Below are 26,216 nucleotides of genomic sequence, written 5' to 3'. Positions count from 1 at the left end.
ACTGAAGGCTCTTAAGTGGAGAAGTAGCATGTTTTTCAGTGAGGCAACAAATTAGAGCATTTGGGATACTGTCTTTTACATGGAAGCCTCTTTAGAACTCTCACTAACAATTCTCCCTTACCTACAGCTCACCACCTGCAGGGTGAAATCTCTCCAAATTGCCAGTCATGTAACTGGTAAAGTTAAGGTCATATAACTGTTCTTTGGAGTGGTTTCTGAAGGCTAAGGGTAGGTCTTGTCTGGGTAACGGTGTGATATGCATCTGTGGTATGTTTCTATAAGTAGAGATTTTTTTTTTAAGTGTGTGCTTTGCAAGAACTATATGAATCAGCAACAATAACAAATACATATGGTGCTTTACAGTTTAAAACATAATATTCGTTCATATATTTTCTGACCATTTAAAAAATTAGTTTCCACTACTTTGAAATCAGTTCATTTATCTGGCATTTATCAGGAAATTCAGATTTCCATGTTACAAAGGTAATATGAGCTCTTGTCAACCAGTAAACCTTTTTGATGGAAAATTTTTTCCAGACTATATCATTGTATTATCACTAATACCAATAGAATTACTGTTGTAATAATAAAATCAGCACATATTTTTAAGTCTTGGTAGAAAGAGTTTTGAATGTTATTTTAGTTTTACTTGGTGACTTTGGTATAATAACACCTTCAGGGCTATAAGAAGTTAGGACTGCTGTTCCTACTTTAAACAGCCCCAGATTGGCAATTTTTTGGTCAATTCTAGCATTCTCCTTTATCTTTATTTCCCACCTTACTGCTCCAATAAGCTAGGAAGAATGGAGTTTTCTTAAGGTTAAAATCCTAACCTTAATTTTGCCTGCAGTATCACAAAGTAGCCCTTGGCCCATGGACTTGAGAGTGGTGTTAGCTTCTGTTGTCATGGATAATATGGGTCTCGGCACCAGTGTTTTCTCTCCCCCACTCAGGGGACATTTTTCCACTTACAGTTTCACAGTGGTGGTCCAGATGGTGGAATTTGCCAAAGAGCAGACCACTGCATAAAAGACATGACGTTGTATTCACCTAGATTCTGTGTTGACTCTAAAGAGGGTCAAGAGTCCCAGAGAGAGGAACAAATCCCTGTCATGATGCTTCAAAAAGCACCAGAATTTGTGTCCTAGAGATTCAAGACCACCTCTACAAATACAGCCTGAGCAGAGGTTTAATGTGCAGACGTGAACACAGAGTCTCTAACCTTAGCCCCAAGCACCATTATTTTTGATACATAAAATGTGAACTCTGTTGTCAGCTGTATTGAATGATGCTGAGGGTGACGGAAAGAGCCCTGGCTTTGGGGCAGACAGATCTGGGTTCAAATTCTACCTGTACTACTTACCAGTAGCCTCAGGCAAGTTAGCTTACTCCTCTGAGCCACTGTTTCTTCGTGGAAAATGGGGATATTAACACCTGCTTTCAAGATTGTTGCATCAGTGGAAAAGTAGCTCATACTTCACAGGTAGTAGGTGCTCAATAAATTATAGCCATTGTCAGTTTCCACTTGTTAATTGTGTCCTCACATTAATCTTAGATTATAATTTTCTAAGAAAAAACAAAAAGGCCGAGATAGAGATGGTTTGCTTCAAACAGCTAGACCTCCTCACCATTCCCAAAGTCTACCAAATGCATCCCATCTCTGTGAGTTCATGGTTCTCCTACACCTGGAAGACCCAGACTCTCCTCGTTTTGATTCCCTTCCACCTCTAAGTCCCAGCTCTTCCATGGAGCTTTCCTTCACTATTTCTTCATCATAAATCCACAAATAATAAAATACCCTCCTGTGGTGTCAACTCTTATTTCATTGGAGCTTCTCATTCCTCCAACTAGACTGTAGCCTTTTTGAAAGCCCTCTATAAATACAAACTAATGGACTGATTTGAAATGTGTTCATCACTGAGCCATATGAAGCCACTGAATGGAGGCTTGTGAATGAAAAATTGAAACTAATATTTTCCTGAGCAGTTTTTTGGGGGCCAGGCACCTACGATAAGGATAATCTATTATAATTTTCCAAGAAGTAGCTACTATCAAATCTTGATTTTACAGATGGGGAAACCAACACCCCTGATTGTCCAGTTCACACAGCCAGAGAGTAGCTGAGCTAGGATTTGAACACAAGCAGTCTGGGTCCAGAGGCTGAGTTTGGACCACTACACCATGCAGGTGAGGATATGGATGGAGAAAGCTATCAGAACATTCAAAAACATCCACTGACAGAGTTCTACAAATGGGGACCGACTACAGTCAAGTTGTGAACATTTCATTTGAGGTTCTCCAAGTCTTTTTTCTCATTCGTGTCATTAACAAGTCCATTTAGATCATGGATTTCTACATTTAGAGAAACCAGCCTCCCCTCGGAATTGCCGGCCCTCGGTTTGTATCAGAGCTGTGACTTGGTCCTGAAACTCTCACTTGCTTTGTCTATTTCATCACCTTTTCAGGTCATTAAGAACAAAAGGTTTGTGAACAGATTAAACACAGGCTGTTTTTGTTCTGCTTCTACAAACACCTACACCTGCTGAATGTAGACTGCATAGTGTTGATTGGAGTCTGTACTCATGGATTTTTTTAAAAAACAACACATGCCGGAATCCAGCCGAGGTTAAACAGTTCCTTGGAGAGGACACTGTGCTATTACACCAAATACTTACAAGTTTATCTCACCACACTGCCTGGGGTTCAGAGTAAACCTGGGTGGAAGTATGGAGATCAAAGAATTTAATAATGAAAAACCTCTATTCATGCTCTATCTGTCATCAAATGAAAGTATTAGTGAAGTGGTATGGAAATCCTCTTCAGCTTGCCGGCAACCACCAGCCATGCCACTTAAGATTTAAAACAATGTGATCAAGTGTTCAGAATCCACAAGATTGAGTTGTATGCATACGTTAGTGTATTATTTCCAAGTTGCCAATTTCCCCCAGATTAGCACATTTTCATTTCGGCTTTATTAAAGGAGTCAGAACATGAAAGGGAATTTAGCACAGTGGAGACGTCAGCAGAGCTTTCTTGCCATCGTGGTGTGGTTCATTTGGTTTGGGGCAGCCACGCATATGAATCCAACAAGGTGTCTATAGGACTGCAAGTCAAGCCAAGTGGGACCGATAAAAAGGAAAAGACAAAGAATACAATAATGTGGTGAAAACACAGCTCTCTAACCGCGGGTGGGAATTTCAGGCCCTTGATTTGTTTTCAGATGGCCCCGCAGTTGCAAAACCACGGTACAGCATGGTATCAGCTACACATAAGAGCTTTATTATGGCATTAGTGGAGTGGCTTGGATGAGCCCAGCATGGTATGAAGCATTGTAGGGATGCAGCCAGATGCAGGAGACATGGCCCTGGTCACTCCAGGAGATACCTCCTGTGTGGAAAACCATGGTTTTTCTGAGAGTACACCTTGTCTGTCAGAGTCCTGGGCTGAAGGAAAGCTAGAAACCACTGGTCCAAGAATTTACACTTTGGTTGGACTTACCAACACATGAAATTCTCACAAAAAGACTCAGAACCAAACGCAATGAAATCACCAAATCTTGATGTCAGAAGCCAGGACAGTTGTCCAAATCTTGATGTCAGAAGCCAGGACAGTTGTCTTGTCCAGTGGTTCCCAAACTTCACGGAGCATTTGGAGCTACCTGGGGAATTTAAAACGAAGTGAACGTTCCCAGGGCCCAGCCAGAGTTAGAAGCTCTGATCAAAGGGCCTGGAAATCTGTATGCTTTAAAATGCTCCCGAGGGATTCTGTGGCTCAGCCAGCTCATCTGGCCCATCCCCTCAATGAACAAAGAGGGTTTCTGTTAACAACCCTGCAAAGTGATAATCCATCCAAGGCTGGCATCCTCAGGTTGGAAGGAATTCACTGCAGAACAAGGCAGCAGGATCCAGATAGAAGGCTGGAGTTCTTTAAAGTCTTTCCTAGACTTTGATAAAAGGGGCCTCAGTTTATCTTCTACCCATTGGTCTTAGTTAATCTGCAATAACACAGATTGTCTTTACCAGCATGGCAGTCCTGCAGTTGATTACCAACATGGCAATACTTCAGATGTTTGAAGAGAGTTCCTCTTCAGTTTGTTCCTTTGCTTGATAGCTAATTCATTTGTTCATTCATTCATTCAGCTCGGACTCTCAGCATCCTCTAAGAGTGGGTTTCTTGAGGCTGACCATTGCCACTTCCTTCAGCTGCTTCTTATAGGTCTCAGCTTCTCCACACCCTCCTGTTGGCCATCCTCTGTAAGAACTCTAGTTTGTCAGCATCAAATATGGTGCCCAGAATCGGATACCACACTGACCATGCGGTATGACCAGCAGAGTCCAACTGCTACAGGAGCAATTGCTACCTGTGTCCTGCTTCTACTAAAGAGTGCTGTAAGAATAACCAAGAGCTCAAACTGGTGCAGACGGAAAGCTCCGGAGCAGATCAGGAAGGGAAAAGGTCAGTGTTGACTGAATCGGGCGTGAGCCAGGTCCTAGTGAATGGGTAAGCTTTGGAATGGAAGAGAGTGCCGTCCTTCCAGCATTCCAAGTGGAGAAATAATGTTTCATTGGAAACCCAGATATTTGCTGCATAGACCACAGTGTGCATCTGTTATCCGGTCTGCAGGCTAAACAGAGGTTCTCACCACATCACTGCCCCCTACATGTAGGATCAGCTCTGACTGCTACACCAAGCCAGGAGGTGTGAGGGGCAGCTTTCTTTTCTTCTCTGTACGGTGGGCTCAACCTAAGTATTTCCATCTAAGCAGGTTATGTTTCCTTCCCACAACTGAAGAGAAATAGTGATGTACCTTCTCTCTTTAGGGTCAGCTACCTGGTATTTGCTTATGTTTAAAACTGTCACAAGAGCTTTGTATATTCTTTGGGAAGACCAGGAGAGGTAAGAAAAGAGGAACTATTGTGACGTTGACAGCTGGATGTAAAGTTAACTGAACGGTTGTTTCATATGTGTAAAATTGGAAGAACATTTCCTTGATTACTTTTCACTGAATAGACTGGTCATTTTAACATTGATGTGGGTACATTCTAATCCCTGGATTGGTTAGCAGGATTTCATTCTAAATCGAATTAAGCAAGCAAGCAAGCAAGCAAAGAAACAAAAAACAATGAGAGAGAAAACAGCAACAACAATTGCAGCCGTAACACAGTTCATGGCTGGCCTGACCCAGGACTGTAGGCTTTATTTACAACAGTAGGTGCATTAGCCTCCTGGAAATCAGACCTCAAGTGTGACCTCTGTAGGGGCTTCTTTTTGTGTTGGGCACGGGAAATAAGAAGGTGACATCTGAAGTTTCTGGAATCAGAGTAGCAGCTACATGGGCTGCTTCCATTCTGCCTGGGGTCCATCTCTAGCATCTGAGCTGGAGACCAGAGATACTCATTTAGTTCTTCTTTACCAGCTAGACATGCACCAAGCCTAGATAAGATGGAGATACACAAGAAAGGGGAGTCTTGAGGCCCACCTGTTGGGCCTTACATCCTGCTGGAGACACAGGAAGTATTGGCGGGACAGTCAGAGTTTGATGCAGTCACACACTGGATTGAGAGGGAAAGCCTGAGCTCATGAAAAGAGTGTTGGTAAAGGACAAGACTACCACATGGGCCTTGGCTGGATGGGGCAATGGGCTTAGAACAAGAATACTTTCATTCCTTTGCTTAAAAACACTTACAAGGAACATTCATTCAGTTCTTAACTTTGGCTTCAGACAGCTGACTGCTGGTGACAGTGGTGACAGTGTTTTCTTTCTGTTTAAATTAACTCTTGGTGTCATCAAAGACAGATTTGGCCTGTGTCACCATCTTGCCCAGAACGGGCAGACCAGATTCTCAGTGGGCAACAGGCACACTGCAGAGCGTGAAACGTCTACAAGATGGCCAGGCTGCTGAGTTGGGCAGACGAGTGAAGGGCAAGGTTCCTGATGCCTTGCTGCTTTCCTGGAGTCCAGGTCAACAGCCAGGGACAGAGGACAGTAGCCAGAAGCCACACCCCAGGAGTGGCACTTGATGGAGAGAGCAGCCAGTGGGTGAACAACCAGGAAGCAGCCTGGTGCTGTGAGGTGATGCTGACGCTCTGGTAATGCAGTGGAATAAAAGAAGGAGCTTCAGCAAAACCACACCGTTGCACATTCCACTGCCATGTTCCCCATCTAAACCCCCTTGGTGCTATCATTTTCAAAGAGAAAACTAACAACAAACCATTATTCCTACTTACCTTTAGATGTTGCTCTTATTTATGGCATGAGGTCACTCTGGTGTCAGCATCATTGAGAGGTAGCCTATTTGGGGGCTATTCTTTTTTTTTTTTTTTTCCCCATAATGGAGACATTCATTTGTATTTTCCTACAGGATGGTAGTTATTATTAGTAGCTCACACTTTTTTTTTTTAATTAATTAATTAATTAATTTTTGCTGTGTTGGGTCTTCGTTTCTGTTTATAGGGCTTTCTCTAGTTGTGGCAAGCGGGGGCCACTCTTCATCGCGGTGCGCGGGCCTCTCACCATCGCGGCCTCTCTTGTTGCGGAGCACAGGCTCCAGACGCGCAGGCTCAGTAGTTGTGGCTCATGGGCCTAGTTGCTCCGTGGCATGTGGGATCTTCCCAGACCAGGGCTCGAACCCGTGTCCCCTGCATTAGCAGGCAGATTCTCCACCACTGCGCCACCAGGGAAGCCCTTGGGGGCTATTCTTTATGTCCTATCATATCATGTGAGAGAAACTTCTTTTTCCAAAGATGTTGATGACCCTATGAAAGGCAAGTGTTCTCTGACGTATTGAACCAAAGCCTTTCCCCCTTTCCCCTGGCTTTCACACACAGATCAGTGTGCGTGGGGCAGGTTGGCAGTAACTTGAAGTTTTTCCCTGGGCTAAGTGCAGCTCTAATCAGAGGCAGGAAATGTTTATTTTGAGCTTTATCGAGTGAGTCAGTTTAGTACAGCTTTAGGTCACTTTAGACTTGAGGTGTCCTGTGTACTTCCAATAAGCAGAGTTAAAAGCAGTTGGGAACAAATATCGGATGGACATGAATGAAGTTTATACCTTCTCAACCAGCAGACTTTTGTGTGGAACTTTTACTATTTGGCCAATTCTGATTAGGTTAATACTTCCCCCACAAAAAATACTTCTCCCCTTTTACCCAAAGGAGGGTAGAGTCTACCATCTGTGACTTATAGAAGATTATTATAAGAAACAGCGATGTGAAAACCCATTCTGTATTCTCCGTTCCACTCTTGGCGTTGATGGAATTGGCCATGGCTGTAGGAATTTGGTTGAGATAAATCTGAATTTGGCAAAGACCACAACAGAGTAAGGCCTTGCACAATGGGAGGTGAAAGGGGGGAGAAAGCTGAGAAGGGCTGAGAATGTGTGAACATGAATTTTTTTAAACGACATTTTTTGGGTGATAATTATTAGTGTTATTGCATAAGAAAATTTACATCACTGATCATAATTATTATTCAGATGAGACTCTCATTCTCTGTTAATTGACAGTCTTCAGTGAGAAGAAAAATCCTTCCTTTTTATTATCTACAGCTCTCTTTCAGCAAACTTAGTGGAAGGTCTGTGACACCAGTTGAACAAGGCTCTGCCCGTAGTCCACATATGGTACGTCTGCCTGAGAGCTGGAGAGTCTCACTCATGATTGACTGTTTTTAGTTTATTGTGATGTTGGCTGTTCCGTCTTGGTGGGGAAATAAAATTGAGGTGGTTACGTTTCCCAAAGTGGTTGGATCTTTCCTTTCGTTCGATCCAGGAAGTGTAATAGAGAAGAGGGAGGGTTGCTTGTTGGTCTTTCTCAAAGATAATAAAACATTTAACACAGTGGAAATAGGGAAGAGATGGAATAACTTCGAGCAACCTTCCTTCAATCCATCATAAACTCTGCTTTTAGAATAGTTTTTTTTAAATCAGCTTTAGTTATGCCATTTTACAACTCAAAAGATCTCTAGAGTTCTTTACTTCCCACCTGTGGTTTCAGAACCATCTGGCCTCACCCCACCATCGAATCTGTCTCCTTCATTCCTATATCCAAGTTTTTTCACTGGCTTACTCTTGCCCTCCTCATCCCTACATGCAATGGCCACTTTTGCTTACCTCTGCCCTTCAGGGCTGTGCTTCCAGCTTGCCAGGCTCTCTACTCCTTCCACCTTCTGTTGTTCAAGACCTCAATTGTGGTCTTTCCCTAATTCAGATTTGTCTCAACCAAATTCCTATAGCAATGGCTAGTTCCATCAATACCAGTTGTATTATGGAAAATAAAATACAGAAAGAATTTTCTTATGAGTGTTTCTTATAATGATTTTCTGTAAGTGCTAAGGCCTGGATGACAGACAGTTCTTCTCTAGCGGCCTAAGAAGATAAGGTCCCAGATACATAGGTTTCACAATGTGATTTGATACAGAAGGGTTTAGCACATAATGATAGAGCATTTTGTGTTGCTTTCTGTGGTTTCCTGTGTTCAATTCCTAGCTCCCCAAAATCAACGCCATGGCTTGTATCATCTTCCACATCTCCCAGTCACCTACCTCAGGGCAGAGCACCCAGGAAAGACCTGTCGAGTTGATAGGTTAAACGATGGAGACATGGGGAGAAAAGGAGATGCTACAGAGTGTGTGAGGTCAGGCCCCGTGATTCCCTTAGATGGTACCTTAGAGAAATCGTTCATCCTGTCATTGGCGCATCAAAGGCGGACTGTTCCAAGTCCAGTCTTTTGTTGGGCATTCCTGTGAAATTGATTCAAAAATGATAGAATCTTTGCACATATAAACAGCTAACAAACGATGGAGAATGTGTGTCTAAACAAAGCCAATTGGCAGGACATGCCGTGCTGCTGAGAGGAAGCCTCTGGCTATCCATCACACCTTGAAAGATGAACAGGGAGGGCCTAGTTTTCCCTTCAAAGTCAGGAAAGGTTAGCACTCTGGGAAAATGGAGCCCAATGGGAATTTCAAACACATGGCGTGGCCCTTCCGGCTTGTAGGTCATTACTAACTATTCTTACCCTAAATCGCCATGACATATAATCTCTTTCCTAATTTTATTATTTTACTTGCTATCACAAGACCATAACTTTTCAGACATTCAGGTGTGATTAAGGGAGGAGGAGGTAGAATAAGGCTTTTAAAATCTTTGATTACCTCAGAAAACATATTTGCTTACTTTACAAGGAAGTTGGGGTTTTGTTTTGTTTTGTTTTCTACTGATGCCAAGAGGGGATTAATGAGTAGCTGCTGGGTTTGCCAGCTTTCTTTTGATTTCAGTTTATGTAATTAAGCAGTTCCCAGAATGACTTGAGGTTCTCACTCTGCATCAAAACATGCTTCTCAGATGTGTTAGGTGTGGAGGTCAGAAACAATCCAGACTCACTGAATGGAGGGAGGAGAAGTGAAAAACTTCTCTTGCTTTAAAAACAGTCCCTCCTCTGTCAAAAGGGTTGACCATGCTTTGGGACCATGCATATTGAGCTGTATTGAGTAGAAAACCAAGTTAAAACTGAAGTTCAGATGGGCTAAAGTTAGAATAACTCGAAACGAGGTTAGCAATAGAAATAACATGGGGAAACCAACTCTGGTTTACTGTTGAATTTCCAGCAACCAGGGCCTCATCTGCAGTGGGTATTTAAGACCTCATGCATTTAACAAAGATACACTAGGAACCCACTCTGTGCCAGGCTCCATTCTAGTTGCTGGGGGTACAATGAGGAACTAAACCAATGAGAATCCCTCCCTCAAGATGCTAACATGGAGTGAGCGTTGGATGAGCAGATTTTTATTGAGCGCCTCTGAGCTGGTAGTGGTGATGGCGATTGCTGGGAAGTATAAGGTGTGTTCCTCAAGGAACTGACCATCTCACGGGGAGGTGAAGACATCTGTCCATGGAACCAAAGAACTGTTCAAAGCTCTACCAAATATTGGGTGCTGATACAGACAGACCCCCTGAGGGTGAAATGGTCAGAGTGGGCACTCATGGGCACATTCTGCAGGCAGTAGGCCTAGTACAGTAGGCTGACTCATCTTGAAGCCTTTAACTCCCTAAGCAGTAAGAAAGTGCAGATACAAATATCAGAGCACCCTTTGGTTTCGTTTCTCTCTTATAGCCCCCTAAACTTTTTTAGTTCTTCTCCCCACATGATGCTTGTTTTTAAAGGGAATTATAGCTGCTTTTCTTTGGGGTTAGACTAATTCCCTTAAAAACCAACAGGGCAGAATTACCGATAGTTCCCGCCCTCATGAAGTATATAGACTACTGGTCGAGAAAGAAAGAAATCAGTGACACAAATCAAAGCCCCACTGGAGAGTGTCGCATGTAATAGGGGGATTTGACCTGGTCAGAAAAGTTAGGGACAGCTTCCTAGAAGAAAAGATGGTTGCACTGAAATCGGAAGGACAAGGAGGGATTAATTAGGTGAAAGGAGAGGGGAAAACACGCCAAGCAGAGGGAGCAGCATGAGCAAAGGCCCTGTGGCAGGAGGGAGTTTGCTGTTGGGGTGGAGGGAACAGCTGAAAGTGCTTCTTATTCAGAAGAATTAGATAGGGCCAGATCACACAGGCCGTGCGGCATATTAGGGAGTTTTCTATTTATTCCAAGAGTATCAGGAAACCTTTGAAAGAGTTAGTAGAATGAGGGAAGGAAGGGGGGGATGCATTGTAATCAGATTTTCATTTCAGCAGGGTAACTCTGCCCATAGTGTGATGAGTGTTTGGTGGGGCAGGGTGGGGGAGAGCTGGAATCAACGCAGGGAGCATCAGTAAGAGGCACTTGCAAGAATCTCGACAAGAGATGATAACTGCTTGGGCGAGAATGGTGGCCATGATGGTGGTGACAACAGAAAGGCAAATGTAGCAGGTACGGAGGTAATAAGTGCAAAGGTACAAAAGGTAAAAGCAGTAGGGCTTGGTGATGGATATGAGGGATAAAGGAGAGGGAGGTATTGAGAATGACTTTCAGGTTTCTGACTTATACACTTGGCTGGATGGTTAAGCCCTGCCCTGAGACAGGCACCCTGGACGAGGACCAGTTTGCTGGGGGAAGATTATGAAGCAGTTTTGAACATGTTGGGTTTGAGTGCCTTTGAGGCATCAGAGGGAGATGTCAGAAACACAGCTGGGTAAATGGGTCCACAGATTGGAGGAGAGGTCTAGGATGGAGGGAGACGTTTGTGAGTCATAGGTGTCAAGGTGCAGAAGCCACCGTGGGTGTGGATGAGATCACTCAGCGAGTACAGAAAGGAGAGGGCCTAGAACACTGCCTTGTGGGATTCCAACACCTAACTTTAAGTTAGGCTGGAGAGAGGAGAAGCCTACAGAGAAGGCAGAGCAAAACCTGCCAGAATCACAGGGAAGAACCAGCTGAAAGCTAAGGGGAGCAAGCGTTTGTTGGGAGAGGAGGTGATCAGGGGAAAATACTGCTGAAAGGACAGGGAAAACGAAGACTTGATAATGACCGTATTAACTATCATACTCTAGCTAGAATACTCTAGTAACAGTAGTAACAGACAGTCTTTATGGAGCAACAGTTATGAGCCAGGCACTTTAACATGTAATTTAATCCTCATAAGAACTTTGTAAGGTGGGTCCTATTATCATCCTCATTTTCACAGATGAGAAAACTGAGCACAGAGGGCTGAAGTCATTTGCCTGAGGTCACACAGCCAGTAAGTGATGACATCAGCGTGGGAGCTCTTCTTTCTCACTCCACGGCCCCTATCCTTAAATGCCATGTGTCCAGTGTTGGAGTATAAAAATCAGCCAGGGAGGCAGGATGGGGAGGGGAGATGTTTCCTCTTTAGAAATTTGGATTCTTTCAGACACAGGCAAGGAAATACTCCATTGTTGCTGAAGCCCAAGTCCAAGTTGGTGACCATGGACTGGCATTGCAGCAGCTGTTTCTGACGGTGGTTCAGCTAGATTAGGGCAGCGTTGAATGCATGACGCAGCTGTTCTTGCCATGGGAAAGCCTTGCCCCAAGTGCTCTAGGGCAGTGGTTCTCAAAGTGGGGGTCCCTGGCCAGCAGCATAACATCACCTGGGAACTAAGAGATGCAGATTCTCAGGCTCCAACCCAGATCTTCTGAATCAGAAACTCTGCGGGGCGGGAGGAGTGGGGGAGGGAGGAATACATGTTCTAACAGGCCTCTGTGAGATTCTGATGCACAAGTTTGAGAACCTGTGTTCTTGGGAGATCCTTGAAAAGAAAAAAGAGGAAAACTCCAATAACTTATAATCCATGTATCTCACCTTGGCAGAAACCAGATGGAAGAGTGGTTCTCCAGCCTGGCTGCCCGCTGGAATCACAGGAGGACCTTTGAAAACTACTGATGCCTGAGTCCCATCCTCAGAAATTCTGGTTTCATTGGATTGGGGTTGGCCTGATCATTTGATTTTTGAAATAAGGATTTGAATGGGGACTAGATGATTAAATGAATGGTTGGCTTCTGAATACTTCTGAGTATAAAATTGTACTTGGGGGAGAAAACAAGGCAGGCTTTGAAGGGGAGGGTCAAGACAAATGGAAGAGAAGCTAGACCTCAGGGCCTTGGTGAATACCAGTAAAGCTTGAATAATTCTGGAGGTTGTGATGGGGGGAGAAGGTAGTCTGAATTCATAAACAATTCTTAAGGATGGACTTATTTTCAAAGAGATGCCAATTATAAAGTAGATATGCCGTCAAGGCTGCTGCATGAATAAAATGTCATTGTGATTTTTGCTCAGTCTTCATGGAAATGATTCTACTAATTCTGATTGAAAACAATATGCTGACATCCTCCTGGCAGCTTCGCTGAGACTGTATCTGTATGTTAAGAATGTACTCTGACCCTCTGGCCTCTCAAACCTCGCTGTTTCCCCTTTGCTCCATGAACCTTCCTCCCCGGCTGACGTAGTCAGTTTACCGGTCCCCAAGCCCTCTCTGTTCCCATGTCCTGGTATTTGTTGATGCCTCCCGCACCTCCTCCTCCTCTAAGGGAGGGCCTAGCTCCTTCTAGAATCCTCCATGGACCCCCCCCCACTTCAGAGAGCTCCCCTTTCTCCTAATCCTTTCAGCACCCAGTGTCTTTAAGGCACTCTGCTCCTATTTTGTTTTCATCATTCTACCCATTTCCCATCTCTGCCCCTGGATCTTAATCACCCCACCCCCTGCTGCCTCAGGACAGTGATGGTTTATAACTCTTTGCCTCCTGCCTAGTACAGCACCCCACACTCTACGGGCTCCGCAAACTGTAGGCAAGAAACTGTACAAAAGTGAATTTCAGTCCATCTTCTTCCCACCTCATAATGGTGGGCAGATGCGAAGGCACCACCCCTAATGAGGTATGACTGTGGTTTGGCCATTCTTGAGGACAGAATCCATAGGAAGCACGCCAGGGTGGGAATCCCAAAAGGAGCATCCTCCAGAGTGAGACGTGGCCCTCATGGGAGGGGCTCTCACTGTCTCATTAGTCCATGTTGCTTTGTATTAGTTTCCTAGGACTGCCGTAGCAAATCACCACAAACTTGGTGGTTTAAAATAATAGAAATCTGTTCTCTCACAGTTCTGGAGGCCAGACGTCTGAGACCAGTGTCCCTGGGCTGAAGTCAAAGTGTCGGCCAGGCCATGCTCCCTCTAGAGACTCTAGGAGGGATCCTTCCCTGCCTCTTCCAGCTTCTGTTGGCACCGCCCTCCTTGGCTCGTGGCCGCATCACTCTAATCTCCACCTCCCTGGTCACGTTGCTTTCTCCTCCCTTCTCAAATCGCCTCTGCCTCCCTCTTATAAGGACATCTGTGACTGCATTTAGGGTCCACCCTGGTGATCCAAAATAAGGACGTTCGTGACTGCATTTAAGACCCACTCTGGTGATCCAAAATAATCTCCTCAACTCAAGATCCTTAACTTAATCACAACTGTAAAGTCCTTTTTTACCATCTCAGGTAACATTCACACATTAAGGGATTAGGACATGGATACCTTTGCGGGAGGGGCCATGATATAACCCACCACACATACCAAGGTAACTGGAGCCTGCAAAGGGACAGAGACTTGTCCAAGGTCACACTTCAAGGTCATAACAGAAATTAGACAGAGACCCAGATCTCCTTTCTGTCAATTTTGGGCTTCTCCCACTAGACCAAGCTGACGCCTATGAAAGTAAGACAGAAAGATTTTAGAATAACACTTCGTACCCTAACTCCTTTGTCTTCTCTCCGGAACATGTGCTACTAGGGTTCTTGAGTCCCGGTTCTGTTACTTTGGACTCACAGTACGCTTGCTGGCCTGTGTGGGCAGCTGCAGTGGAATTCGCTAAATGGCATTTCCTCCTCTCCTTTCAGGACCGCCTCTTTTTCGTCATGGAGTATGTAAATGGTGGAGACCTCATGTTCCAGATTCAGCGGTCCCGAAAATTCGACGAGCCTCGTTCCCGGTTCTATGCTGCAGAGGTTACGTCAGCCCTCATGTTCCTCCACCAGCATGGAGTCATCTACAGGTACCTCTCCTCTCCTCCTCTCTTCCCCAAAAGCGAAAAAATAAAGAGTTTTCCGGATGCTTGGACTGACTTGGCTCCCGCCCCACTGGTCTCTTAGCAACCCGCTTTAGATTAGTTGTTTGTTCCAATTTGCTTACAGAGGGCTTTTTGGGGGGCTGTTTATCACTGTGAATGTTAATATTTGAATGGCCCCAGGAGATCTGACCCACTGTTTGTGCCAGTTTTGATTGAAAGCTTAAGCACAACATTTTAAAGGCTCGGCGCCGAGTAACCTTGGGGTGACCTTCGTTTCTCTCTGCCCCACCCCCTACCCTCTTCCTTGAACATCAGGGCATTCTCTTTACTTTTTCCTTCTGTGCCATGAACTTCCTCCCCTTCCCAACCTCTTGCCACTTCCTGAGTTTGTTTGGCTTAGTTGTCTCCAGTAGATAGAATCGGAGAAGGAGGAGTTCCTTGCGGGTCTCAGGGTTTATGATCTTGGGGGGAGGAGGGGAGGGGAACTAGACAATATCCAACAGGAAGTGACTCTCTACAGATCGTCCAGTCCCTTATTACTGCCTTGTCCCCCTTCCAAGAAAACATAGAACGAACACACACACACAAAAATTTTCCAGTAAGAGAGCGAGACTACGCAGGCTCTTCTGTGAGGTCAGGAATTCTGGGAGGAGTAAATATTTATAATTAGCAACAAGGACACTAAAGTTCCTTAAGGTTTTTTCAATGACTGTCAATTTCTTTACTCAGATTTTGCTTCCTCCTTTTTTTTTTTTTTTTTTTTTTTTTTAAATTGTGTAGAAGAATAGCTGGCTTGGTTCAACCCAGAACTAATCCCTCACCAGAACTTCACTGACCTGCTCCCGGGAGCAATGCCCTGACTAAATGTTCTCCAAGGGGTTCTGACCAACCCTCACCAGCTTCCTAAAGTCCCTCTGCTCAAAAATAGTCAGTGGCTCCCTATGGCCTGCATAACAAAGCCCATACTTTTTAGCCTGCTTTCCTGGCCCTCCACGACAGGAGTCTTATGTATTTGTTTCCTGTTACTGCATAACAAATACCACAAACGCAGTGGCTTAAAACAACACCCATTGATTATCTCACAGTTTCCAGGGGCAGGAGTCCAGGCAAGGCACACCTGGGTTTCTCTGCTGTGATCAAGGTGTCAGCCAGGCTGCATTCTTATCTGAAGTTTGGGCTCCTCTTCCAGGCTTACATGGTTGCGGGCAGAATTCATTTCCTTGCAGCTGGAGCATTCACGTGGCTTCCTCAAGGCCAGCAGGAGAGAAAGTCTTTCCTGCTTTGAGTCTCTAACTTCAGGGAGACCTGGACCCTCTTTGAAACAGAGCATTTGATTAGATTGGGCGCAGCCAGGCTAATCTCTCTTTTGTTTAACTCAAAGTCAAATGACTTAGGGACTTTAATTATACATGCAAATCCCTTGGCCCTTGCCCTCTAATGTCATATAATCTCAATAGTGATATCACATCCCTTTTCCACATTGTTTTGGTTGGAGGTAAGTCACAGTTTCGCCACCGTATACAAGGGGAGGAGGTATGAGATTATACCAGAGTGTGACACCTTGGGGGTCACCTTAGGTTATGTCTACTACAGCCCAGAACACCTTTCTCCCCTCACTTCCCATGATCTCTTGTTTTGAACCTACCAAGGTTCTTAGCTTTCCTCAAACTCACCTGCCAATTCCCAACTTCCTCATTTTTCTGCCCTCCTCTCCACCTCTTCTGTCCAGCCCAGAAGCCTCGTGCAATACTGCCTGCCAGCTCGAAGCCTGGTCCCACCAACCAGAGCAAGTCTCTCCATCCACCACACTTTATTTGCAATTTGGGAATGAATTGCAAGTTGAAACTAGTTGCTGCACCTGCCACTCTTCACCTTGTGTTAGGGTCAGGCATCCATGTGGGTCCTTCACTAAGTCACACCCTCTCCTCTAGGGCCATGGCTGCTTCTTTTTAACCCTTCGATCTTCTTATTTTACATCCTCTTCTTATCTTGCACATAGTAAATGGTCAACAAATGACCATTGGCTTCAATTAGTTTAAAACCCTAATCTCTGCCCCCAAAACTGGTTGCAGGCTAGTTAGAGATACCGGTGTTAGATATGTGAAAAGATCACCCATACTACAAGGCAGTGAGTGCACTGATAGGTGCCAGTGACAAGAAGAATTGTCATTCATTGATATATCATCCCCATCCCCTCCCTATTAGAGTGGGTATAATCATCCACAGTTTACCAGCAGGGATTCAGAGACTTCTCTTAAATAATTTGCCCCAGGCCGTAAGTGACAGACTTAGGAAGTGTAACTGATCAGCAAGCTCGTGCTACACATCATGACACTTGTCATGGGGCTCATCAGGTCCAAGTCCACACTCTTTACTAGTCATTCCAGGGACTCCAAAACTTGACTTTTTCTTACATGTCTGGTCTCTTCTCCTTTCTACTTCCCTCTTTGAATGCTTCCCTCTCATCACACCTTTGAACACTTTTGTTCTATTGACTTCTATGAGCCATACATGCCCCCTCTCTTTCTCTCCTTCCCATCTCCTTGACCATTTCTCTTCAATCTCTATATCACCTGGCCTGTCCTTCTCTCCCTTCTCTTCTAAATGCTGGTTTTTCCCACGGCCTTCATCCCCAAATACTCCTCCTGAGCAATTTCAGCATTTGCATGCCTCCAAATGACACCTGTGTGCCCGTGATTTCCATATCACTCTCTCCAGAACCCTGCACAAGATCTCTCTCTTTCAAGACAACCTCCAAGGACTTCTTCCTTCTTCCCTGGCTAGTTTGCAAGAATTTCTTGACTTGACTCACTCACTGCCTCTCGGTTTTCTGCCCTTCTCTCTGTCCACCTCCCTCTTCATCGCTGCCCAGTGTTCTTTCAAAGCACAGGCTGATCGTCACAGGGTCCCCTTCTTAGCATCCTTCAGCCCTCATAAGATAAAGCACAGAAAGGGGTGCTTTTTCTACCCAGAGGAGATGGCTTTTTGTGTTTCTCACAAAGACACCATGCATGCTGACAGGGCCCTCATGGCCCCCAACGATCTTTTGATCCTTATCCCCCTTCCCCCAACCGTGTATCCCACCCTCAAGGCCCTCCAAATTTGGCCATTCTCCCCCAAATACCCTTCTCTTTCATTTCTCCTAGTCTTTGTCTCCACTGTCCCTGGAATTCCCTTGCTCCTAATCTGTGTCTTGATCAGTGAGTGGCTTCCAGGTCACATCTATGGTCTGACTGCCTTAGAGTCCCTGGTTTAAAAAATAGGTAGATTCCAGAATACTGGACAAGGGGACTAGACAAGGATATAGGTGAGGAAAGAGTGGCCATGAGTTGGTGATCGCTGAAGCTGGGTGATGGGTACACGGGGGTTCACTCTTCTGTCTGCTTTTTCGTATGTTTTGAATTTGTCATAATAATCATAATTTTTTAAAAAAGAATAGCAATTCCAGGGTACCATTCCTAGAGCCTTTGATTCAGTAGGTCTGGTATGGGGTCCAGGAATCTGTACTTTCTTAAAACATTCCTCAGGTGATTTGGGGACCACGGGTCTAGAAAAATTCCGTTCTGCCCTCAGAACTGTGTCAGATTCCCCAGCTCTGGGAGGCCTCCACTGACCACCCAGCCTGCCGTGGGGGTCACGCCTTCCCTGAGTGACAGCATCTCTCTGGATCAGGCTGGTTCCCTTTGCCAACCTTGTATTTTCACTAAGATACCTATTCTGTGATTGAGAACTCCATGCAAGTGTGCTTACCTGGCTGGCCTAGGATGGTACCCTGCTTGTAGTAGGTGTTCACTAAATACTTGTTCTAGTCTCTGATGCTCCAGAGCCTTCCCATCTAGTGGGTTGCTACCTCATACATGTGCACTTTTGAAAGTCTGTGTCGGAAGCATCTGCAACACACACACAGTTTTTTTGTTTTTTTTTTTTTTTTGACCCTGAACAGTCCCCCTTCCTTTATCTCTCCCGATTCATAGATGAATGAGGACCATGTGATCTCTCTTTCCCATGCTGCTTTGTTTGAAGCTGCCAGCACACAGGCTATATGGCATGTGTCTCCGCATATTCGCCTCTGGCTGTTCCGAAGCCCAGGTGGAGACCATATTTTGGGTGGTACAGGGGTTTATCTGGGAGATTGGCAAGACCAAATTTTGCAGGAGGAACCTCATTGCTGAAGTTGAGATAGAATTTTCCAGCTTTCCTGCTGGAATTTATACACAAACTAATTAGCAGCTAATTGGCCAGGGTTCAGGAACTAAGGGAAGAAGTCGTTTCCCTGACTGGGGGCTCACACTTGAAGTCGAGCCCAGGCTGACAGGCTTCCTTTCCTCTGGGCCCTCTCTGGTCAGGCTCCCCCCATGGGCGGCACAGGGCACTGTCTCTGTGTCCCCTGCCCAGCATTCCTGAGAATCCTCTGTGTGCTTCAGTGGGAGCAGGCGTTAGCTTACTGTGTGTCCACGCTTCCTAACTATGGCTTTTAAAAATCTCTTCCTCTCCCTTGCACACTCACACATACCATGACAGGGGGAGGTTTTCAGGGGTGGACTTTCTTCCGAAAGTTGATTCAGGAAACTTTCTCCTACTCTACATCATGCTCAGAGCTTGTCTGTTTTCCTCTGAGCTGCTCAGTACAGCAGCTGAGTCTCAGAGGTTGCTCCTCTGACCATGGGACATGGAAGAGAGACTGTGGGATCCACCTCAGACACAGAGGGCAGCGGGGGTTCCCTGGGAGGAGAACCAGAGGCTTGGCAGACAGGAATGCATCTTCTTCTTTCACAGTCACATGTACTGCGGCAGAGGGTGGTAAAGAACATGGCTTCTGCCACTCTGGCCAAGTGTCTTAACACTAGAGGAATGAATTCCTTCCTTCATTTTTATAAAATTGAATTCCTTTTTTTAAATTATAGAAGTAGTAGTCATAGGAAAAAATCAAAATTTAAACAGCAAAGAAAGGTAAAGTCAGTTTTCTCTTCCCCGACCTCATAGGTACCCAGGACAAAACAGTTGAACAGCTGCTAGAGAACCCTTCAAGAAATCTTGAGCAAGTGACTGACCCTCTTCATGACTGGCTTCCCTGTGGGGTTCGGATAGTACCTGCCTTGTCTCCTTTCTAAAGTAGTTGAGAGTGACCATGGCTAGTCGGACTGTACAGGTAGAAGTGAAAGATATAAAAACAAGTGGGGAATGACAAGGTGTTTTATTTATGTCAAGTATGATTGATGATTAACATTCCTCACTTAAAAAGCACTAAAATTTGGCCTTTAACCAGCAGGAGAGGAAGTTGTAAGTTTTAAAGCTCTCCTGCTCCTTTAATTCTCCAAGATTTTCAATCTTTAATGAGCCATCATCATCACCCCCCAAAAGTCAGTCCGCCCTGGGTGCCTGTTATGTGTCTGGTGCCAGAACTGAGGGGCAGTAAGGGGACAGGAAGAGAGAGAAGGGCATTTCTGCTTTGGCCCCATCTAGATCGCTCTGTACTCTAGAGGGGCTTCGAAAAGGCTTTCCTTGTTGATGATAATGTTTATAAAAAGTCAATTAAGAATTAAGAGCAGGGAGCAAAGATTTCGTTTAGACTCAGATAAGCCTGAGTCGGAAATGTCTGGTCCTCTCCAGGGCTGGGGGACAAAGCCCAAAAGGAGGGACTTGGGAGGGATTTCCCTAGAAAGAGCTGAAGACGTACAGAGGTCCCTGGCTGTGCTCTCCAAGCCCAGCCTCCCTGGGAAATGCATACAGAGTTGTGATGTGCGCCGTAGTCTTGCCTTCCTGGTGGTCTAAGGGGATTGTGTGCCTGGTCTGGGGAATGATAGCCTGCCTTGATCCCTGGAAAGCTTTCCTGCCACAGGCAGTTAGGCGTTTCCTGAGTTGATGAAGGTCTCTGGTTAAAGGCTGTGTTAATAACTGGAAAATCTACTGTTTAGAGTCTCATCTTCTTTCAATACATTTCCGATGTAGCTAATGCGCATACATAGCAGAGGAGGAGGAGGAATTGGCGTGATCCCTTCCACTTTCCTTCTCAGTCTTCTTAGGACCTGGCCCTTAGAAAATCACGTGGGGATCTTTGTTCCCACAGAGCGCTGTTCTCAGCCGTCAGCATTCCCCCACCCATTGTAGAAAATGATACTTTAGTGTAAAGCTCCTAAGGACCTAGGGGCTGAGTGTGTAATGAGATGACACCAGTTCCCGTGGCAGGAATCGCAGTGTGAATGTTAGATCAAGGAGGCCCTCAGAGGCTGTCTAGTCCAACTCCATTTTATAGACGCGGAACTTGGAAACCAAAATCGGGCAGTAACTCACTCGAGTTTATGCAGTGAGGAGTTATAAAGCTTAGATGTTATTTTAATCCAAGATATTCACATAGATAAAGATTCAAACAGCTCTACACAGTGCTTAAAGAAATGAGAAGCCATTTTCTGCCCTTCCTCCCCACCAATTTCCCCTTCCACAGAGACAACCACTTAGAATTCTTTTAGCTGACACTTCTGATATGGACCTTTGTATTTCAAAATAACATGTTTCTTTTTGTTTTTGTTTTTTTTAAATTGAAGTATAGTTGATTTCCAGTGTTGTGTTAGTTTCTGGTGTACAGCAAAGTGATTCAATTATACATATATATTTTTTTTCATATTTCCCATTATGGTTTATTATAGGATATTGAATATATTTCCCTATGCTGTACAGTAGGACCTTGTTGTTTATCTATTTTAAATATAATAGTTTGTGTCTGCTAATCCCAAACTCCTAATTTATCCCTCCTTCATCCCATTCGCTCTTTGGTAACCATAAATTGGTTTTCTATGTCTGTGAGTCTGTATCTGTTTTGTAAATAAGTTCATTTGTATCATAATTTAGATTCCACATATAAGTGATATTATATGACATTTGTCTTTCTCTGGCTGGCTTACTTCTCTTAGTATGATAATCTCTAGGTCCATCCATATTGCTGCAAATGGCATCATTTCATTTTTTATGGCTGAGTAGTATTCCATTGATATATATACCACATCCTCTTTATCCATTCATCCGTCGATGGACATTTAGGTTGCTTCCATGTCTTGGCTATTGTAAATAGTGCTGCTTTGAACATTAGGATGCATGTATCTTTTCAAATTAGAGTTTTCTCTGGATATATGCCCAGGAGTGGGATTGGTGGATCATATGGCAACTCTATTTTAGTTTTTTAACGAACCTCTGTATTGTTTTCCATGGTGGCTGCACCAGTTTATATTCCTACCAACAGTGTAGGAGGGTTCCCTTTTCTCCACACCCTCTCCAGCAGTTGTTATTTGTACTTTTTAATGATGACCATTCTGACCAGTGTGAGGTGATACCTCATTGTACTAAATAACATGTTTTAATGTTATTTTTTTTTTAATTAATAGCTACTTTATTTATTTATTTAGCTGTGTTGGGTCTTTGTTTCGTGCGAGGGCTTTCTCTAGCTGTGGCAAGTGGGGGCCACTCTTCATCGTGGTGCGGGGGCCACTCTTCATCGCGGTGCGCGGGCCTCTCACTATCGCGGCCCCTCCCGTTGCGGGGCACAGGCTCCAGACGCGCAGGCTCAGCAGTTGTGGCTCACGGGCCCAGTTGCTCTGTGGCATGTGAGATCTTCCCAGACCAGGGCACGAACCCGTTTCCCCTGCATTAGCAGGCAGATTCTCAACCACTGCGCCACCAGGGAAGCCCTTAATGTTATTTTTTAAATTTTATTTTAGACATTATCTAGTGACTTTCCATATGGAAGTGAGAATTTAGTTCTCTTCCTCACCTACTACCTACTCACCACCCCATCACATCCACATAGCCTTCCAAACCTCCCATCTTCTCAACAGACTTTACTGTAATTTTTGTTAAATGAATGTACATTGTATACATTATTATGACTGTGAAATACTATTTGGAACTAAGCCACTTGATAAGCTATAATTACTTTTCCTTTCCTATACATTTTCTCTGTTTGTTTTCCCTGGAGATAACACAGATGCTCTCCAGATTGTCCACATCTCCCTTCAGGGTGGCTAGGCGCAATAGGCATTCTATCAATATTCTTGGATAAATTTCTACCAGTGCCTTCTAAACTGCTCCAGTCTGAATGGTTGTCCTCAGTGCCTGCTGCAGAGCTGTCACCCTGGGATCTCCCTTCACTGTTGTCCAGGCGTCTTTGCCTCTTCCATGTGAGAGCTCCTCTCTTATATCACATGTCTCCTCTTTCTTGATACACTTTCTTGATGTGGTGATGTACCTTCTGAGAAAGAGTATGGAAAGTAAATTTTTGAGACCTTCCTTTTATATCTAAAACCATCTTGATTGTACTCTCAAACTTGATAAAGAGTTTGGCTAAGTATAGAATTCTAGATTGAAAACCATTTTCACTCAAAATGTGAAGGTATTGTTCCACTGCCTTCCAACTCCCAGTGTTGCTATTAATTAAGAAGTCCAAAACTATTTTGTTGTTGATCCTTCGTATGGACCTATTTCTTTTTTCTGGAAGCTTGTTAATTACATGTTAATGATGTGGTGTAGACCCATTTTCATCCATTGCACTGGGCCTTAGATAAACCTTTTTAATTTAGAAAATCATGTCCTTCAGTTCTGGGAAATGTCTAATTTCTTTAGTGATTTCTTCTCTTCTCTTTCTGTAACTATCATTCAGATATTGGAGTAGTCAACTTGAGCATCATTACAATGAATCATCCCATGGGCCACTTATTTGGGGAACTTCTGACTATCAATATTTTCAGAGTTTTTCTCTTGGAGTCCTCAGATTACCCTGGGAAGACTTTTCCAGAGTCCTGTCTGAAGAGACAGGGCTTGGCAGCCAGGTGAGCCAAATGAAAGAAGAGGGTTGAAGGCCCAGCTCCCAGAATACATATATCCATCCAATTGCCCTATTTTTAGTTCTATACGCTGGTGCCTGCCCTCTCCCCCGTTCCACCCTGGTCCTGGAGACTTTCTGTTTCTCCCCTGCAGAGAATAAATCTCTGAGGTAGAGAAGGGGCTGTGCAGAGTAAGAAGAGAATGTGAGTTTATAATTGCTTTTCAACCAGATCTCTTCACTTTATCTCTTTCTACATCATCCTCATCTCCAGAGGTAACGGTTACTGCAAATTCCTGAGCTTTGTTAGAGCAGGAAGTGGGAGATTCTACAGAGTAAATTTGATCACTCTTGACTTTCCCCATTGCTGCTTCAGGATTCAGCTCTTTCTCAGGTCTACTGAGTCATGTCCCACTCACCCCTCTGCTTTCCAGCTTCCAAAATTACATCATTGTTCTTTCTTCTCTTGTTCGCCCCCATCTTTGTGTGTTTAGACCTTTGTGTGTAATTTTGGGATGGAGAGAAAAATAATTTGTAGGTATTTGAGAAGTCAATAATTTTATATCTAGAAGTCAATAATAATAATAATCATAACAATAACAAAAATAATAACCACCACAGCAGTAGCAGCAACAGCAGCGATGATAGCAAGATACTCATTTAGCCTTCGTTACCAGCCAGACTCTATTCTGAGCACTTTGCACCCATTAACTCAGTTAATCATCACACAACAGCCCTGTGCGGTAGATACAGCTATTATCCATGGGATTTACGGTATTTCCAAAGAAGGAGATCCTGCCAGATCCCGCCCCACTGCCGCCACTGTCAGGTCACCCTGTCCCGTTGCTGCCAGCTGCGGTCTTGCGTGGGAAGCAAAGTTGTATGCTGGAGACACGGTGCTGAATTTGGAGTCGGGGAACTGGGGCTGAATCCAGTGTCTGTCTCATCTTTATTGTGTTTTCCTGGGCAGAATACTTAAACTGTTTGAAGTGTAGTTCCCTCACTGTACCATGGGAATTAGAATGCAAAGCTCCCTGGACTGTGTGGAAAAATACATGAGAAAACATTTGCTGAAGTGCCGAGCGCAATTCTTGGCACCTAGGAAGCTCCATAAATATTGGTTGGATGAATGAGTGGGAGGAGGGTTATGGAGTCAGAGGATGTTATGGGCTGAATTCTGTCCCCTCCAAATTCGTATGTTTAAGTCCTAACTCCTAGTACCTCAGAATGTGGCTGTATTTGGAGATAGGCCCTTTAAAGAGGTAAGAGGTAAAATAAGGTCACATGGGTGATCCCTAATCCAATATGACCAGTGTCTTAATAAGACGAGGAGATTAGGACACAGACATGCACAGAGGGAGACCATGAAGACACCAGGAGAAAACCCATTTACAGGCCAAAGAGAAATCTCAGAAGAAACCAACCCTCCATCTGGGACTTCCAGCCTCCAGAACTGTGAGAAATACATTTCTGTTGCTTAAGTCACCCAGAGTATGGTACTTGGCTATAGCAACCCTAGCAAACTAATATAGAGAACGCACGTTGCAGTCCCAACATTGCCACTTACTAACCGTGTAGCCCTGGGCAAACGACCTAATCTCTCTGAGCCACAGTTTCCTCATCTGTAAAATGGAGCTGATAATAAATATCAAATCAAAATAAGATGGCCAGGCCTGCAGCCTTGTCATAAATTGAAAGCTTTAAATAAGCTAATGGATATAAAAGGACTCTATAAGTTGTTTGGGGCACAGCGAGGTGTGGGGAGGTGCAGACACCCCAGGAACGATGACACCCTGTTTGTGGGGAGCAGGGTGGTGGACATGTGATGCTCTGTCCCCATGCAGGTCAAGGGCCTGTCTAGGGCAGGGCCTAGATCTCAGGGTCAGGCAGTTTTCCGGGGAAGGGAGCCTCTCTTTGGCGTTATTCCAATACTGTGAGCACGCAGGGACCCTGAGGCAGGGTAAGAGAGTACTGAGAAATGCACCTAACTGTGTCCAATGGGCTGGAACAGCCGGCGGGTGTGCTTGCATAGGAAATCTGCGGAGTCTGACTTACGTGCCTCGGCCTCCTTGACGGAGATCTGCCATCTTCATGAGCTCCCACTCCACCCCCCGCCCCCAACCCCCAGTCCCTACATGACCACCTTCAGCAAAAAAGCTGATTTCAAAAATGTGCATGTTGGTAATGAGAGTCATTTGGTCCCTCTACCATGTTGTATAATTGAAGGGCTTGTCTTCTGATAAAGGAATACTAAGTGTAATCGTGGGGTTTCAGGGGTAGTCACTTTTTTGTGGGTCTAGGTTTACTTAGGTGAGACCATCTTCACCCCAAACTCCTTTCATGCAGTGTCACCTGCCAATGACAGTGTAGGGTGAAGTCGTTGTGACATGATAAAGGGGAGGGGAAGAGAGAGCAGAGCCTGAGCTGGTTGGGATGAAAGCCAAGTTTATATTCTTCTGAGGAAGCCATGTTATTGCCGACCAGATCAGAAGTAGAATGCTGACTCCGTTGACATTGGAGGCTCAGAGCAAACAGGAAGTTTGGAACCAGAGGGAAATTCCTGATTAAATGTGTCTGAGTGTTTCAGCTAATAGTGTGTGTTCAGAGAGAAAATGATCAGGGACCCTGTCATCTACTTTTGTGTCTCTCATTATACCTACCACAGAGCTGAGAACACATTGTAGTGGGTAAGGACTCCTGGCTCAAACTCTGTCTCCACTGCTTATTAGATATGTGATCTTCGGCAAGGGACTTACTTCTCTAACCCTCAGTTTCTTCATCTGTAAAATTACCTCCCTCAAAGAGAGATTGTGAGAATCAAATACATGTTAATATGTGTAAAATCATTACGATTGTGTCAGATACAGAGTAAACACTCACTGAATGCTCGCTGCTGCTATTGTCATCATTATTCTATTTCACA

At 44.6% G+C, this 26,216-nt stretch overlaps 1 protein-coding gene across 3 annotated transcripts in view; it reads left to right on the top strand.

Annotated features, from left to right (window-relative positions):
- The window catches only part of PRKCE (protein kinase C epsilon), a 517,974-nt gene that overhangs the window by 417,373 nt on the left and 74,385 nt on the right, over positions 1 to 26,216 (top strand). For all 3 annotated transcript variants that reach the window (XM_057558401.1, XM_057558400.1, XM_057558402.1), the window contains one exon: positions 14,315 to 14,469. In XM_057558401.1, coding sequence (XP_057414384.1) covers positions 14,315 to 14,469 — 155 coding nt within the window. The remainder of the gene's footprint in view (positions 1 to 14,314; positions 14,470 to 26,216) is intronic.

Source organism: Balaenoptera acutorostrata, chromosome 12 (genome assembly GCF_949987535.1).
Source record: "Balaenoptera acutorostrata chromosome 12, mBalAcu1.1, whole genome shotgun sequence".
Lineage (NCBI taxonomy): Eukaryota > Metazoa > Chordata > Mammalia > Artiodactyla > Balaenopteridae > Balaenoptera > Balaenoptera acutorostrata.
This window is presented reverse-complemented; position numbering and strand designations above follow the sequence as displayed.